The 15,817-nt window shown below is 59.9% G+C and overlaps 1 protein-coding gene across 3 annotated transcripts in view; it reads right to left on the reverse strand.

Moving 5' to 3' along the window:
- Positions 1 to 286: 286 nt before the first annotated feature.
- PDZRN3 (PDZ domain containing ring finger 3) overlaps positions 287 to 15,817 on the reverse strand; it is a 138,322-nt gene continuing 122,791 nt past the window's right edge. For all 3 annotated transcript variants that reach the window (XM_066350616.1, XM_066350615.1, XM_066350617.1), the window contains exons 5-10: positions 15,084 to 15,171; positions 8,367 to 8,465; positions 7,157 to 7,219; positions 4,992 to 5,093; positions 3,093 to 3,209; positions 287 to 2,548 (exon numbers count right to left, since the gene is read on the reverse strand). In XM_066350616.1, the coding sequence (XP_066206713.1) occupies positions 1,079 to 2,548; positions 3,093 to 3,209; positions 4,992 to 5,093; positions 7,157 to 7,219; positions 8,367 to 8,465; positions 15,084 to 15,171 (1,939 nt within the window). In that variant the 3' untranslated portion in view covers positions 287 to 1,078. The remainder of the gene's footprint in view (positions 2,549 to 3,092; positions 3,210 to 4,991; positions 5,094 to 7,156; positions 7,220 to 8,366; positions 8,466 to 15,083; positions 15,172 to 15,817) is intronic.

Genomic DNA, 15,817 nt, shown 5'->3' on the forward strand with positions numbered 1-15,817 from the left:
AGCTGGCTCACAGTTACTCCTGTTTATAGACACTGGCCAGGGGAGGCTTTCTGCAGGACAGACCGTTGGAGTGCAGGCTTCTGGGGTGAGTCTGACTCCTCACTCTTCACTGGAGGACCTTGGTTTTACAGCTGTATTTAGATTCCTGGCAGAATGAAGGGTTTGATGATCTGAAAAGCAACAGGTAATACAACAAAGGGGAAAATACACATGGCCAAAAGCTTTTTATTTTAGAAGCACCACTTCAAAAATGAGAAATCACTTCCAAACATGATCAAACAGAAAATAATTTATTGAACTTTATTTGACTTAGTGTTTGCAGGTAATCACGACTTTGTGAACTTGCCTGTGAAGACCCTTCCCTTCAAATCTTCACAGCCAAGGTTCGCTGAGACGGGCAGTGCACACTTCACCCACAACCCGCAGTGCCCCTGAGCACTGCCCGCTTTGGAAATACACTGTAAACTTCCGCAAAGCTGCACGATACTTGGCTTTCTGTTTAAACCCTTACACTTGCCTGGGAACTTCCATCAGAAGAAAGCTTAGAACTGGGACACACATCCAAACATGGTTGGTTCAGTGATGTGTGTCAAATCGTTCACCAGTTTGGTGGTTTTGAGTTAAAGCCCTGACCTAAATAATATATTAATGGCCACTCCTATGACACACATTCAGTAAAGTAACATTATAAAATAGGGTTCTGTTAAAAATACATACTGGCGGTGTATTTGTGTTTTCTGCAGGAAAAAAAGCGTGTTAAACTTTTTAATATGAATATAGTTTAAACAAATTATTCTGTGAAAGTATGCTTAATAAAAAGATCTTTCTGAAATTTAAACACTTTATGTAAAAGGTAACAAGTAAAAAAGTACCATTGGTATTTGAAAAAAGGCCGTTTGTTATACTGCCTCCCAAGAGAGTTCGGGGTGGTTTCCCCATTTAAAATAGAGCTCTGAGCCTGGAGTGCAGAGTTGGGCTATAAACTTGACGCTATGGTATATATATCATACAAAGGCTTGCCGCATTGAACGAGGCAGGACTCGCTACCCCACCGGGAGTGCTGTCTATGTACACACGCTTATACAGTAGTCACCGAGAGGAAGGAGTTGTACACTCTTGTGCCGTCGGGGGACTTGGTGCCGTGGGTCAGGAGCTCCTGGATCGTCATCCAGTTATCCAGAATCTTCTTGTTCCTCTTCTTCATCATCTTCTTGTGGCTCAACTCCAGGATGCTCACCTCCCTCCGGTCGTCCTCGGCGGGCTGCTCCCGGGGTCCATCCGCGCGGCTCTGCAGCAGGAGTGCCCGCCGCCGCCGCTGCTCTCTGGCGCGCGCCACGTGCTGCTTGCGCTCCTCGCGGCTCCAGTAGCGGCCCAGCTTCATGTCGCTGGCCGCGTCATCGTCTGTGGTGACTCCGCTGCGCTCCTCGCGTATGCGCAGCGCGCGCTCCCTCAGCAGGCGGTCGCGCACGGGCCGCTTGGTGATGTAGCGGGAGCCGTCGCTGCGCACCTTCACCTTCCACTCGGTGCGGGGCTCTGGCTGGCCGGCGGCGCCGAAGTCCTTGCACATGCCGAGCAGGCTCACCTGGCTGTGCGCGTACTCCACCGCCGATTTCTGCTGCACCAGCTGCATGTAGCTGCGGTAGCGCCGCGCGTGCGCCGGGATGTGCGCCAGCTTATGGGGCGTGTGCACTGCGGGCGCAGGGCCCGGGCCGTCGGTGGAGCTTCGCTCCGGGCTTTGAGGGGCCCCGAGCACGTCTGCATCCTCCGTGATGCAGAGTGGACTCTCAGGGGATGGCCCGCAGGCCCCCAAGGTCCCCTCCGCCCCTCTCCTCAGGGAGCTGATGGGGGACATGTCCAGGGCGAGCGGGGTGCTCCGGCAGCTCTCCCCAGTGTTGTAGGCGCTTGAGCTGTCCTTGTCCGACTTCTCAGGGAGCTCGGTGATGTCCGAGAGTTCGCGTCGTCGGTTCTCCGCTTCCGGGTCGCAGCTGCGGAAGCCGCCGGGGTGCAGCATCCAGGCCTCGCGCAGTTGCCGTGCCCGGTGCGCGCGCACGACGCTCAGACACTCCAGCTCAATGCTGCGCAGCTCGGCGTTGAGCAGCTCCAGCTCCCTGTCCACGCTCTCGGGGGCGCCCCTGCCAGCACCCGTGTCCGTGTCCACGTCCTGCCCTGGGCACTTGAGCTCCAGCAGCTCGGCGTCCAGCAGCCCCAGCTCCCCGTCTGTGCTCTCAGGGGCGCTGCGTCCCGGGCACTTGAGCTCCAGCAGCCGGCGGAAGCGCTCACACTCCGCGACATCGGCGCAGTCGGCCCAGAGCAAGGACTCGCCACTGAAGGGCAGATCGCTGCTGCCCAGTGTGTCCTGGCTGCACGTGCGTGCTCTCTGCCCGGTCAGCGGGGCGGACGCGGGGGCCTCGTCACCGTTGTTCTCCTGCTCAGAGCTCTCGTCGTTGCGTGTGCTCTCGTCCGTGCGGCCCACACCGCTGTCCTTCTCGTGCTGGTTGGACAGGATGGTGGCCGTGTCTGTGGTCCCCCCGTCCTCCTCCTGCTTCTTCTGCACAATGGAAAGCGAGAAAAACCGGTCACTGTGAGGTGGCCGCTCTGCAGCTACCAGGTGTGACCTCCTGCAGGACAAGGGTTTGGGGTGGGGCGGGCCTCCATTTCTCAGGACAGGACAGGGCCTGGGAATTAGCCAGACCCAGGTAGGCGACCACTGATGCCCTCTGAACAGTGAGGGTGATGGCCCCTGACCTGGATGGATGCCGAGGGCCTTCTCTAGCTTGGACAGTCCGTAGGGGGCGTGGCAGAGGCCAGGCGAAGGCGCAGCTCTGGTTAAACTGGGTGGGGGTGGGGTTCAGGGGGTCACTGCTTTACTTCTGCAAACATGATCACTTCTCTGCTCTACATTGATGCCGCACACACGTTTCCCAGCAAACTCCAAGGTCAGGGTCCCTTGGCGTGTTTCTCTCTCCTGAGCGCACGGCTGGTGCTTCAGTCGGGCAAACAAAAAAGCCTGTTGGTTTTCCTGCCGCCTCCCAGCGGGAGGGTTCCCACGGTGAAGGGGGTGGGGTGGGGGTGGGGGGCGGGCTGCGGCTTACCTGCTGGAGCACGCTGGCCGTGAACTGCATGGCCTGGTGGTGCTGCTCCTCCAGCATGTCCATGTGCAGGTCGTCCAGAAAGTCATTCCTGTCATCGTCCATCCAGCCCTCGTCCAGCTGGGGAAAAGCAGCCACCAACACACCTCAGAAGAGTTCTTTTGCTTTCATTCAATGAACTCATATTTTCTGAGAAAAGACATTTCTAGGGCAGTCTGCCTATTGTGCTGTATGTCAGAAAACCACCCCACCCAGCGGAGGTCACCAGCGTCCGCTGCTGTGTTTTCACCGGGGGCGCAGGCCGTGGGGCAGGGCCAGGGCAGTGTACCCCGCCTCCTGCACGCCGCCCTCCGCAGAGGGCTGCTGCCCCGCCTCCTTGTCTGAAGGAGCTGACCATCGAGGGGCCTGACCAGCAGCCCATGTGCCAGACTGGACCTGTCAACTTTGTTTCCATAAAACGTTTGCTGACCCATGCTTCCATTTATTTACATGGAGGCGCCAGAGGAACGCAGAGGAAGTGACATGTCGCCGTCTCCCCTGGAAACCTGAGGCACGCTGGACTTTACTCCAAGTGGCTCCTTCCCTGAAGAAGCTCTTTTAGGCCCCTAGAAAAGGGAATTGCCTGGTTTCCTTCATTAAGAAAATAATAATAATTGTATCAAGTTGAAGGTACCCATCATGTTTGATAAACACAGTGAAATCATTACTGTAGTCAGACTAATTAACATCATCTCAGTTACCTTTATCTGTGACTAGGGCACCTGAGTTTGACTCTCAGCAAATGTCCAGTCGTCAGAGCTGTATCGTTGGGCCCAGCCATGACGCTGTACACCCCGGCCCTCTGAAGTCAGTCAGGCTGGGGCACCGGTCAGGTCAGATCCTGAAGTCAGTCAGGCTGGGGCACCGGTCAGGTCAGATCCTGAAGTCAGTCAGGCTGGGGCACCGGTCAGATCCGGAAGTCAGTCAGGCTGGGGCACCGGTCAGATCCTGAAGTCAGTCAGGCTGGGGCACCGGTCAGATCCGGAAGTCAGTCAGGCTGGGGCACCGGTCAGATCCTGAAGTCAGTCAGGCTGGGGCACCGGTCAGGTCAGATCCGGAAGTCAGTCAGGCTGGGGCACCGGTCAGGTCAGATCCGGAAGTCAGTCAGGCTGGGGCACCGGTCAGGTCAGATCCGGAAGTCAGTCAGGCTGGGGCACCGGTCAGATCCGGAAGTCAGTCAGGCTGGGGCACCGGTCAGGTCAGATCCGGAAGTCAGTCAGGCTGGGGCACCGGTCAGGTCAGATCCGGAAGTCAGTCAGGCTGGGGCACCGGTCAGGTCAGATCCGGAAGTCAGTCAGGCTGGGGCACCGGTCAGGTCAGATCCGGAAGTCAGTCAGGCTGGGGCACCGGTCAGATCCTGAAGTCAGTCAGGCTGGGGCACCGGTCAGGTCAGATCCGGAAGTCAGTCAGGCTGGGGCACCGGTCAGGTCAGATCCTGAAGTCAGTCAGGCTGGGGCACCGGTCAGATCCGGAAGTCAGTCAGGCTGGGGCACCGGTCAGGTCAGATCCGGAAGTCAGTCAGGCTGGGGCACCGGTCAGATCCGGAAGTCAGTCAGGCTGGGGCACCGGTCAGAACCTGAAGTCAGTCACCCTGACGGCCATGACCCTGGTGTTTCCCAGCCCACTCTTCCTCTTCTCCCTCCCTCTGTCCCTGCACTAACGCACGGCCGGGCCACGGTGTTGCTGCTGGGTGGGGGGCAGCCCCAGCCCTAGGTGCTGAGCACACAGCACAGATTCCCGGTCTCAGCGGGAAAGCACCTTTTCAGGTCCGGACCCGAGACTTGGGCAGCGTTCTGCAGGGACCAGGACTTGGGTGTCTGGTTCAGAAACACAGACCCATCTTCCTGCTTGAGTGTGACTCACCTGGAGCTCCGGCCGGGCGATGAGCAAGGAGAAGTTCTTGTTTTCTTCGCTGGTCAGGAGAGCCACGGCCTCTTCACGGTTCCGGACCTCTACTCCGTTAATCTTTAAAGGAAGGTGGAGAGTGGACAGATGCAGGATTAGATCACATGGACCCCTGCGCTGCTTCAGGCCTGCCTCTGTTACCCACTGACGGCTAGAATGTAGAACTTCCCGGGCTTGAAAAGAACACCAATGTTCAGGAGAGCCCTAGCCCAGAGGATGCAGTGTCTGGCCCAGGACTGAGCCCCCAGGTGTCCAAGGCCAGTGCGAAGTGCAGCCGTGTGAATGTGAATGGAGGTGTGTGAGGAAGAGACATAATGTGAATGGAGGTGTGTGAGGAAGAGACGTGAGCAATGTGCGCAGACTCATGCTCGGGCATGGGGACCCACGGAAGGTTCTAAGCATTATCGCAGGTACTTTCGGACACCATGGGACAAGAAGCCACACCAGGTCTGACAGGAATGTCAGGGACGCTGAGGCCAGGGAAGGAAACTGAACTACACAAGGTGGCCGGTGTCTCCAGTCCGGCACTGTACCCTGCTCGGGCAGGACAGGTGATTCGTGGGAGGGGGCCTTTCACGGTCACGCCTGGTCACCCTCCAGCAGGACTTTTGCTTCCTGTCCTGAGAATTTGGGGCTCTGCTGGTGTGGATGTTTCAGTCTCAGGGTGCACGATTCCTGCAGGGGTCACAGGGATTGTCCCCCTGAGTGGGACGGTGAGCCTTCCACTGACTCCTTGTGCCAGTGACCCAACCGGCAAACACAGAGGTGAATACTGGGTGGACTGACGGATCTCGGGTACCAAGGAGAACTGGGGCAGCTGAGACAATGGAGGCAGACAGGGCCAGGCCAGCGGTCAGTGTGGATAGGAACCTGCAGCAACCACAGAAAGGCCCAGCTGTGCCCATGTCACAAAGGTTTGGGGTGCTTGCTCCACCAGTGGGGAACCCTGAGCAGCAGAGGTTTGGGGCGCTCGCTCCACCAGAGGAGAACCCTGGGCAGCAGAGGATTGGGGCGCTCGCTCCACCAGTGGGGGACCCTGGGCAGCAGAGGACTGGGGCGCTCACTCCACCAGTGGGGGACCCTGAGCAGCAGAGGTTTGGGGTGCTCCCCCAGATGGGGGACCCTGAGCAGCAGAGGACTGGGGCGCTCGCTCCACCAGATGGGGGAACCCTGAACAGCAGAGGTTTGGGATGAAGGCTGAGGAAATGTGGAGTAAGCAGTGGACAAAGACAAAATCAGTCCCGGTGAGGAGAGGAATGGGTCAGAGTGAGAGGAGGCAGAGGCCAGGGGTGGCACGCATGAACCAGAGACCCCTTTCAGTGAGGTCAGACCAGCAGGCAGGGAGACTGTCTCACTCTGACTCAAAAGAGCAACCGCTCAGGGATAAAGCATCCTCAGAAGCCGTTCCACAACTGTGAGCGGTTCCCATTTTAGAGAGGAGGCCAAAGTTGAAACAGTTGCTCTAAAATTAATCCTGCAGAGAAATCTACAGTGAAGAATTACTCTGGTTCCCAAGTTACAAACTGTTGGCCTGGTCTGACCCAGTCACGTGCTGTCTCCGGTCCACACAGGACCGAGGGGGACGAGGGAGCCCACTTAACGCCGAGGACGGGCACCACCTTCTCCCCATCCCTGTCCCCACCACTCCCGGTGCACTGACCACCGACTGTGCGCTGACCACCCACTGTGCGCTGACCACTGACTGTGCGCTGACCACTGACTATGCGCTGACCACTGACTGTGTACTGACTGCCGGCTGTGCGCTGAACACTGTGCACTGACCACCGACTGTGCGCTGACCACTGACTATGCACTGACCACTGAGTGTGCGCTGACCACTGACTGTGCGCTGACCGCCGCTGTGCGCTTCACCTCAGTTCCACTCATCTGCCGGCACACAGAGGCTCGGTGTGGGACACATGAACCTGAGATCCACTGACCCCTGCACTGTCCCCAGGACCGTCTCCCCTGGTGACAGGCGGAAGCCCCAGAGCCCCGGGAGCCGCCCACCCCTGCGCTGTCCCCTCTCCCCTGGGGGCGGGCAAGGCCCCAGAGCCCCGGGAGCCGCCCACCCCTGCGCTGTCCCCTGTCTCCAGGACCCCAGAGCCCCGGGAGCCGCCCACCTGGATGATGCGGTCTCCTTCGCGGATGCGTCCGTCCTTGGCTGCGATGCTGTTCGGGTCGATCTGGAACACACGGCAGACGTCTCAGCACCAGGTGGTCACTGTGCACGCAGGAACCACGGCACCTCCCCAGGGCTGTCCCTCTCAGCCCTGCTGCCACCCCGGACGGGACTCAGTGCCCCCCCACAGGGAGGAAACATGGATGAGCAACTGCTTCCCACCACTTGCCAGGGCGTGTGTGGGGGTCCCTGCATGGCAACCCTGTCCCACAGCCGGTGCACAGGCTCGGGGACACGAGGCCAGCACGCTTGCCTCACAGAAATGAGAATCGGGGTGACGTCCCACCTTCACTCTGGTGACTGGCAACCACGCCTCGACTGTGTTACCAAAGGCTGCTTTTAAGTTCTGGACAACAACTACGGCTAAAGCACACTGGGGCCAAGAGGACTGTGGGAAACACGCCCCCAAACGTGATCATGACGGACCCACTGCACACTGGGGCCAAGAGGACTGTGGGAAACACGCCCCCAAACGTGATCTTGATGGACCCACTGCAGCCTGGGGGTAGGGAACGTCCAGAAGGTCACTGAGCCCGCGGACACACCCCCAGTTCCTCCCAGGGAGACAGACCACAGCTTTGCACTGTCTTCTCCAGCAGGGACAGTACAGCCTCCGTCTGCATGCAGTGAAGTCCACTACCTCCTGTGAACTCACTGCACCAAGGGAAACAGTGTCCTGGACAGGGCAGTGGCTCCACCCAGCAGCCACTGATGTCCTAGACAGTGTGGTGGCTCCACCCAGCAGCCACTGATGTCCTGGACAGTGTGGTGGCCCCACCCAGCAGCCACTGATGTCCTGGACAGTGTGGTGGCTCCACCCAGCAGCCACTGATGAGCCCAAGACTGGACTAGCGTTTGTGGTTTCCTCGGGGTGAACAACAAGACTGTTTACGGCCCGTCTGTAGGGTTCTCGAGGTCAGTGTTGCCGTATGTGCCGACATCAGAACTGGACCCCGTTACGGATCCAGCTCCACAGGGCGTGGTGGAGGGGAGAGAAGTGTGCCCGTCTTTCCAAAGAAGCCGCAGTGAGCAGAGTTGGGTTGGTCAACACGGGGAAGGAAGAAGGACCGCTCTGGTCCCGACCCGAGGACCAGGAGGACCCTACCTCGCTCACGTAACTGGTCCCGACCCGAGGACCAGGAGGACCCTACCTCGCTCACGTAAATCCCGATGTCGTCCTCGTCGTCCGTCCGGTAGCACACGGTGAGGCCCAGCTTGTCCTGGCTGTTCACGCGGAAGAGGTCCACTTCCTGGCAAAGAGACAGTGTCCGTGAGGCCCCAGGGGCCGCGGCAGGACGTCCAGGCGGCCAGCTGCGAGGGGGGTCCACTCACTGAACAGAAAGTGATTATGGACGTGGGGTCGATGCCTAGGGCGTTCCTGACCTTTCAGTCAATATAAAGTCATTTTGAAAATAGTTATTTTATTGATCCCCCAAAAGAAAAATTACCCATATTTCAAGCAGCGTCGAGACTTCGGGAGGCAGGGCTTTTAAAAAGCCTCCTTTCCACGTCTGCCACAAACGAGAACACGTCCACAGCCCACACCGTCCAGCCCTCTCCCTCCCGGCCTGTTTGGTGAGACGACTTCACGTTGTGTTGCCTTAATATGCACAGTGGTAGGACTTGCAAACAGATTACATGTAAATTGATCTAAGAAAGGAGGGTAACGCGATAGTAGCAATTAATGCCTCCCGCAGCAGCTGTGATAGTTACAGTGGAGAAATTACTTTCAGCTGCTATTACTGCAAATTAAATAAGATAGAAGCAGGGTGAGCCCACACGTGAGACACACGAGCAGGAAGGCTACGTGTCCAGGGAGTCCCCTGCAGGGCGAGGCCAGGACGCGGAGCTGCTGGAGCCGCGGGAGGGAGTTCTGGGCCGCGGACAGCGCCCACCGGCCACGCAGCCTCACCTCACACTGCCCACTGGACACACAGCCTCACCACACACTGCCCAGCACCAGGCACACGGCCACACACTGCCCACCGGCCACGCAGCCTCACCACACACTGCCCGGCACTGGGCACACGGTTCTGCACTGTCCCTGCCGCCCATGTGCGGGGCTTCCTGGCCTGTGTCCTCCCTCCCACAGAGCCCCGCTGGGTTTTACACTGTTATCTGCTCAACAACCAGGTGGGGGAGGGGCTCTGAGCCCGTCTCTGGGGACCCCTTCCTCTCGAAGGCTCTTTGTGGGGGGTAGGGAGGATGCCGCCTCTCTGTGGCGAGGCTCCCTGACCGGCCCTGGGGAAGGACAGTGGGGACAGGCACTGCAGGCACAGAGGTGCTGGCCGGTGAGGCCCACACGGTGTGTGAGGTCGAGGAGCAGGACAGAGAAGGCGGGTGGTGGGACGGAGCAGGCAGGCCCGCAGGCTGGCGTGAGCTCACACTTCACGTCAGCACCGTGGGAAACCAGGAAAAGGTCCCGCGGGAGCTCTGCCGTGGCCTGGCCGGCTGTGGTCAGTTGTCCTGCTGCCGCCCCGGGGAGTCTGCCGTGGGTGCGGAGCTCAGATCCAATTCCGCCTCCTTCCAGCGGCTTTGCGCTGAGGGGTCACTGCGTCCACACCAGGATCCCCACTGAGGGACGGGACAGGCACGGTTACATGTCCCAAGGCAGCTCGGACGACTTATAACCAGATACAGTATCTTGGGGCTCAGTGGAAATGACAATGCCTCAGAATTACTGGCTGTTCTGCAAACTCTCAACATTTCATTCTGACAGTGGGGCAGAGCTTCGCACACCCGAGCTCGTCCTTGAGAGCACAGAGGTGGCGCCCATCTGCTGGCGAGGACGGAGATAGGATTTCAGAGACCGCTGCCCGGACCGTATGAATAATGGACAGCTCCCTCGACGGCTCGGTGGTCTAGATGGACACTGGATAACAGCGGAGCCTGACGTCTCAGATGCAACTGAGACGATAGTCCATTAGGAGAATGAAGGGGCCACGGCTCCCAGGTGAGTCCAGCTCCCTGCTTCCCCGTCAGCTGCTGTCCTCAGAGGGTCCTCTAGACGGATCTGGTGGCTGACCGGCCTGCAGGAAGGTGGGTCACTGAGGCAGAACTCTCCACCTCACTGGACCAGGACTGCTGTGCACTTTAAATGCTCTCCATGCCCTCTCTGTGAGTGGTGCCAGGTGGGACGTACAGATGTCTCTAACAAGACTGCCTTTTCCTCCACCTTCCTAACATCCCCTTCGATTCAGGAGATGGTAACAAGGCGTCCACGATCTGCCAGTGTGGTCCGGGCAGGGGGCAAGCGAGTGACTGAGTCAGACCGGAGCCTGCTCTCCCAGGGCGCCCGTGGGAGGCGGACGACAGGGCGGCAGCAGCAAGCTGGGCCCCTTCTCCGGGGGGAGCCACGCAGGCGGAGGTGGCAGCAGGCGGTGGTGCAGACACCAAGTCCCCACGTCACTGGGAGAGTGTGAGGAGGTGGCTCTGGGGTGAGCTGGCCGGGAGGGTCCTGCTGGAGCCTGGGCTGTGCCCGAGGCTGAGGAAATGTCTGCAGACAGGCTGGGGGGCCTGTGCTCCCCCCAGGACTCTCCTCTCCCTGGGACCCACGCAGGTTGCTCTCAGGACCCAGGTGTGGAGAACGCCCAGGCCCCCTGGCAGGCAGTGCGCCGGGCCCTCCGTGGTCTCCGAGTCACGTCACCGGCACACACAGGGGGCAGCAGCCCACGGCCTGCACAGGAGGAGCTGCTGTGAATCCACTGGGAAACAGACGAAGGGAGAAGCCTTCTCCAGACGTCTGTGTTCTTTCTCTATTGTTAACAGAGAAAGCCACAGCAGGTGTTCAGCCCTTAAAATTTATGGGTGAATCTGGCTGCTCAACCCTGGGGTATGTGTGGCGTAATCTTTCTACCTCCAAGCAGTTTCCCCCTAGCAGGGACGGGACGTCTGTAAACAAGGTCATTTTCTGCTTTAAAAGAGACAATATGTGCTCTCTGTGCGCTGGCTCCTAGGGCGTCCTGACATGCTCACGCACCTCCCTGTTACCACATCCACGGAGCCCGTTCCTCCTGAAAGGTGTGGACGTGGACCTGAGTCATGGACCGAGGCTGCCCCTCCGTCCACACAGGCTGCTCCTGCCGTCGGGTCCAGGGCGGGGAGGCCGATGGTCTGGAGGCGGACGAGGGGGGGAAACGGGGAGGATGGTGCTTCAGGGAACTCCATTCTCAGCAGGGTCCCTCCAGGAACCTAGATGGACGCACCAGCCCCCTTGCGAAGACAGAGTTCTGCACACGTCCTGGGGTGCAGGGTGTCCTTGGGGGCGAGGCAGGGAGCTCGGGGTGCTCCCCGAGTCCCCCCCTCAGGACACCGGGTGCCACTCCCCCACGCCCACAGGTCTGCTCGTGACCCGGCGCTCGAGTACCAGGAAAACCCGGTGTGGACGCGCGGTTCCGTGCGCTCACCCTCCTGAAGAGCGGGGGTGGGGACACACCGGGGTTTCTGGGGACGAGACCTCCTGCATAGTGGCCGCAGCGTCTGCGCACCGGAGGCACGCGAGCTCCCCCGGAGCAGGAGGCGCTGACCCTCATTCCAGGCCACACGGGATCACTGGCAGGCGCAGTGGACGCTGGGGAGCAGGGCTGACATCAGCATCAAAGGTCCAAATCATAACACTGACCAGTTCTCTCAACACGTGGACTGTCTGCTGTTCCCTCACGGAAAGGAAGACGTCGCCACTGTGCTCACGTGCACATGGGCCGAGTCACCACAAGGCCTTGGACTCCGCTCTGCACACCCACGTGGGGAGGTCAGAGGCCTGGGCCACAGCAGTGACCCCGACGAGGCCCACAGCAGTGACCCCGACGAGGCCCACAGCAGTGACCCAGACGAGGCCCACAGCAGTGACCCAGACGAGGCCCACAGCAGTGACCCCGACGAGGCCCACAGCAGTGACCCCGACGAGGCCCACAGCAGTGACCCCGACGAGGCCCACAGCAGTGACCCAGACGAGGCCCACAGCAGTGACCCAGACGAGGCCCACAGCAGTGACCCCGACGAGGCCCACAGCAGTGACCCCGACGAGGCCCACAGCAGTGACCCCGACGAGGCCCACAGCAGTGACCCCGACGAGGCCCACAGCAGTGACCCAGACGAGGCCCACAGCAGTGACCCCGACGAGGCCCACAGCACGATGGGAGGTCAGAGGCCTGGGCCACAGCAGTGACCCCGACGAGGCCCACAGCACGATGGGAGGTCAGAGGCCTGGGCCACAGCAGTGACCCAGACGAGGCCCACCCGGCCTCCCGCACGATGGCGCCCGAGGAAGCTGTACCTCGGCACCTGACCGTGGCCCGAGGTCAGGGCCCCCGACTCTCCGTGCCGCTGGGGACACTGTTAAAATGCAGACTGGTTCTGTAGCTCTGCGGGCCAGGGCTCCACGGTCCTCAGTTTCTCACGGCCCTCGGGTCCCACACGGCTTCCAGGGAACCGCTGAGAGGGGCTCATGCCGACCCAAACGATGCTCCCCAGTAGTTCAGACAGAAAGCTTCTTACTTTAGGGGAAAAGACTCAGTTTGGGTCAGTTTAACACCCCCTAATACTAGCTGCTGTCCTTAGGGAGGGCCGAGGGCAGGAGGTGGAGCAGGAGCGGGCCCAGGCAGTGAGACAGCGCCCGTGTCAAAGCCCACGCTCCGACCGCTCACGGCACCAGGCCCTGACTTGGCCCGGGGCACCGACACAGCATCCTGCACGTAAATCGACCTGACTTCACCCAAGGCGAGTGGGTTACAGGGAAAGAGCAAACATCGCTGCGGCCACGCAGAGTGGAAAAAACAGTAGGCAGGGTGGGTCGAACTGGGCCGATACCAGGGGCAGTGACCGTGCAGAACCGCCGTTCCAGCCGTTAGAGACGGAGCCCCTGCCAGGGGGAGAGGCGCAGCGTCCGTAGGGGTCTCAGCTGCCGGGGGCTAACACAGAACTGTGGCCTCAGTGCAGCACACGCAGACTGTCCACGTACCCGAGACTTACGAAGTCCACACAGTACATCAGCGTGGCTCCTGAGACAGCAGGTGGCCTTGTAAAAACCTCTACTTTGTCACACAACGACGCTCATCGAACAGCAGTGTTTCCCACAAGGTTGCTTAACAGCCCGTCTGGCAAAGCGAGAGCCCAGGAGAGGCTGGCGGGGGGAGGGGCGGGCAGCAGCAGCAGCGGGTCTGGGCAGTTCTGCCCACAGTCCCCTCCCCCGGCCAGGGCTCCCGTCAGGCTAATGTATACAATCGAGGGTCTGAGACGTCCTCCAGGACACTGTTGTTCAAACTGACCTTTCCCAGACGCCCCGGATGTCGGACCCCCCACTGCAAACACCGTGGATTACCGACATACAGAACGAGTGTCCGGGGTCAGCAGCGGCTGCACGGACCAGCCCTGCGGTTGGGGAGATGGGACATTGTAAACAAGAGGCAGAATCTCCAGTTCTCTGGAAGGTCCAAGACTACATTCCCCGGGGCAGTTGTTGGATGACCAGTGCTTGAGTCCATGTGGACAGCAGTTTCCGTGTCAGAGTGACCTCCGTTCCAGTCAGACGTAGGGACAAGTTCTCTGCCATGCCTGTGTGTGTGCACACTCTAGAATACACACACAGCGCACAAACACCCTGATCTGTCGGCACCTGCTGTGCCCCAGCGGCCAGGGACGGCGTGGTTCGAGCTTCTGTGACTGTGGTCTTGTTTTGAAACAAACATTCCTGGTGACCTGAAGGGGATGCCCGAGGAACGTCACCATCTTCTCCTCATCACAGCACAGGGACCCGCCACCCTCCGCTTCTCAGCGCCTCCCAGGTGTGTGCGGGGGCAGCCTGGGCGTGACTGCCGGCCATGAAACCGAGCAAGACCTTTCACCTGCTGCCCTCACGACGCCAAAGGGTTTGCCCCTCAATTTCAGGCGTCTTTTTAAGGGGACCCTGTTACCCTACTCTACAAAACTCCAAAGAATTTCCAATGAGTTCTCTAGTATTTTCTTTGTTTTAACTGAGAGGAAGGGAGATAGACCCCTGCGTGCACCCTGACCTGATTCACCTGGTCACCCCCGTCTGGGGCCGATGCTCGAATCAACCGAGCTACCCTCAGTGCCTGGGGCCGACGCTTGGACCACTGGCTGCGGGAGGAGAAGAGGGAGAGAAGGGGGAGGAGGAGGGGTGGAGAAGAAGATGGTCGCTTCTCCTGTGTGCCCTGACCAGGGATTGAACCCGTGAGCCTGGCACACCCGGCTGATGCTCTATCCACTGAGCAACCTGGCGAGGGCCGAAATGACCAGCTCTTCACAGCTGGTTTCTATTTCCTTTCAGTCTTATTACAGGACAGTGAAAGCAGAGCTCTGTGACCCGCTGTCGTCTAGGATCTCACAGTGTGGAGGCCACTGGGACACTGTGAAGCTCAGAATCTCCAGTCATTTTCGACCTCGCAAAACACTCATGAGGAGTTATTGAATTGCTTAATTTCTGCAAGATCAGTGTTAGAAAACTTTCCGCACGGAAATCAGCGGGCAGACCCCCAGCTGCGGGCGTGGCCGGTCCCCTCTGGCTGTCACCTGCTCCCGAGCACGAATGCATGCGCGGTGACTCAGGACGGCGAGGCGTCCCGGCCGTCACGGGAACCTGGCACTGCAGACCCCAGGGGGCAGACGTGTGACCCCACACCCAGAGCAGGACTCACAACCCTACCTCCTGTGCATCAAACAACAATAAAGACCACGTGAACGTGTGCTCCGACCCGGCGGTCAGCTCTGCTGCAGAGGGAAGAGAGTCCTCAGGCCTCTGGGGCAGCTGGACGTTGCGTGCTTCGGGGAGAAATCCCCCAGACCTGGCTCTGTGCTCACAGAGAACTCACTCCTCATCAGGTGGCCCCTGACGTGGGACAGGACCTCACCTCCAGCTCCAGCTCCTCCCTGTCCATGTCCTGGTGGACGCCTCCCAGGTAGTCACTGGGGTCGTAGTACTCGTGGGCAGAGGGGTGCCTGCAGAGAGAGGGAGGGCTGTGAGGCGCTGGTGCTGGTACGGCGCCCGGATTCACCGGTCCCGGCCGGCCGCATACCCACCGCAGCACCCCTGAGCCGACGCCTGCCTCCTCCAGGAGGGTTCAGGTGCGGGACACAGGACAACCCCAGCCCCCTGGCCAGGTGACCCAAACGCCCGCTCTCTCCTCAGTCTCTCGGCACGAGACGGGCTCACCCGACTGCCTCCCGGTCAGACTTCCTCTCGGGGGAGAAAGGCTCGGACTTCAGGCAACAAAGAGCGCTGGGCTCTGACGTGGCGCACGGGGCCACGGGCAGAACTGCCACTGACCGGGACAGTGCTCTGACTTCCTGCCACGCTCACAAGGCACCTGTTCCCGGTCACTGCCTGGTACTGCATACAGGTGTGCAGTGTACGCCCCTGCACGCATGCCTGTGTGTGTGCACACAGAGGACATACACACATAGTGCACGTGCACATGTGTACACACAGGCACACAGCACATACAGGTCACATGTGTGTACACACACGGGCATAGACACGCACACTGCTAGGGGACCTGAGCTGTGTCTCCAGGACAGCTCACGTGACACCGTCCTGAGAGCCCAGTCCGTCCCGGGAATACTGTGGACGGACCTGCTGGGAGCA

Source organism: Saccopteryx leptura, chromosome 10 (genome assembly GCF_036850995.1).
Source record: "Saccopteryx leptura isolate mSacLep1 chromosome 10, mSacLep1_pri_phased_curated, whole genome shotgun sequence".
In the NCBI taxonomy this organism is placed as follows: Eukaryota; Metazoa; Chordata; class Mammalia; order Chiroptera; family Emballonuridae; genus Saccopteryx; species Saccopteryx leptura.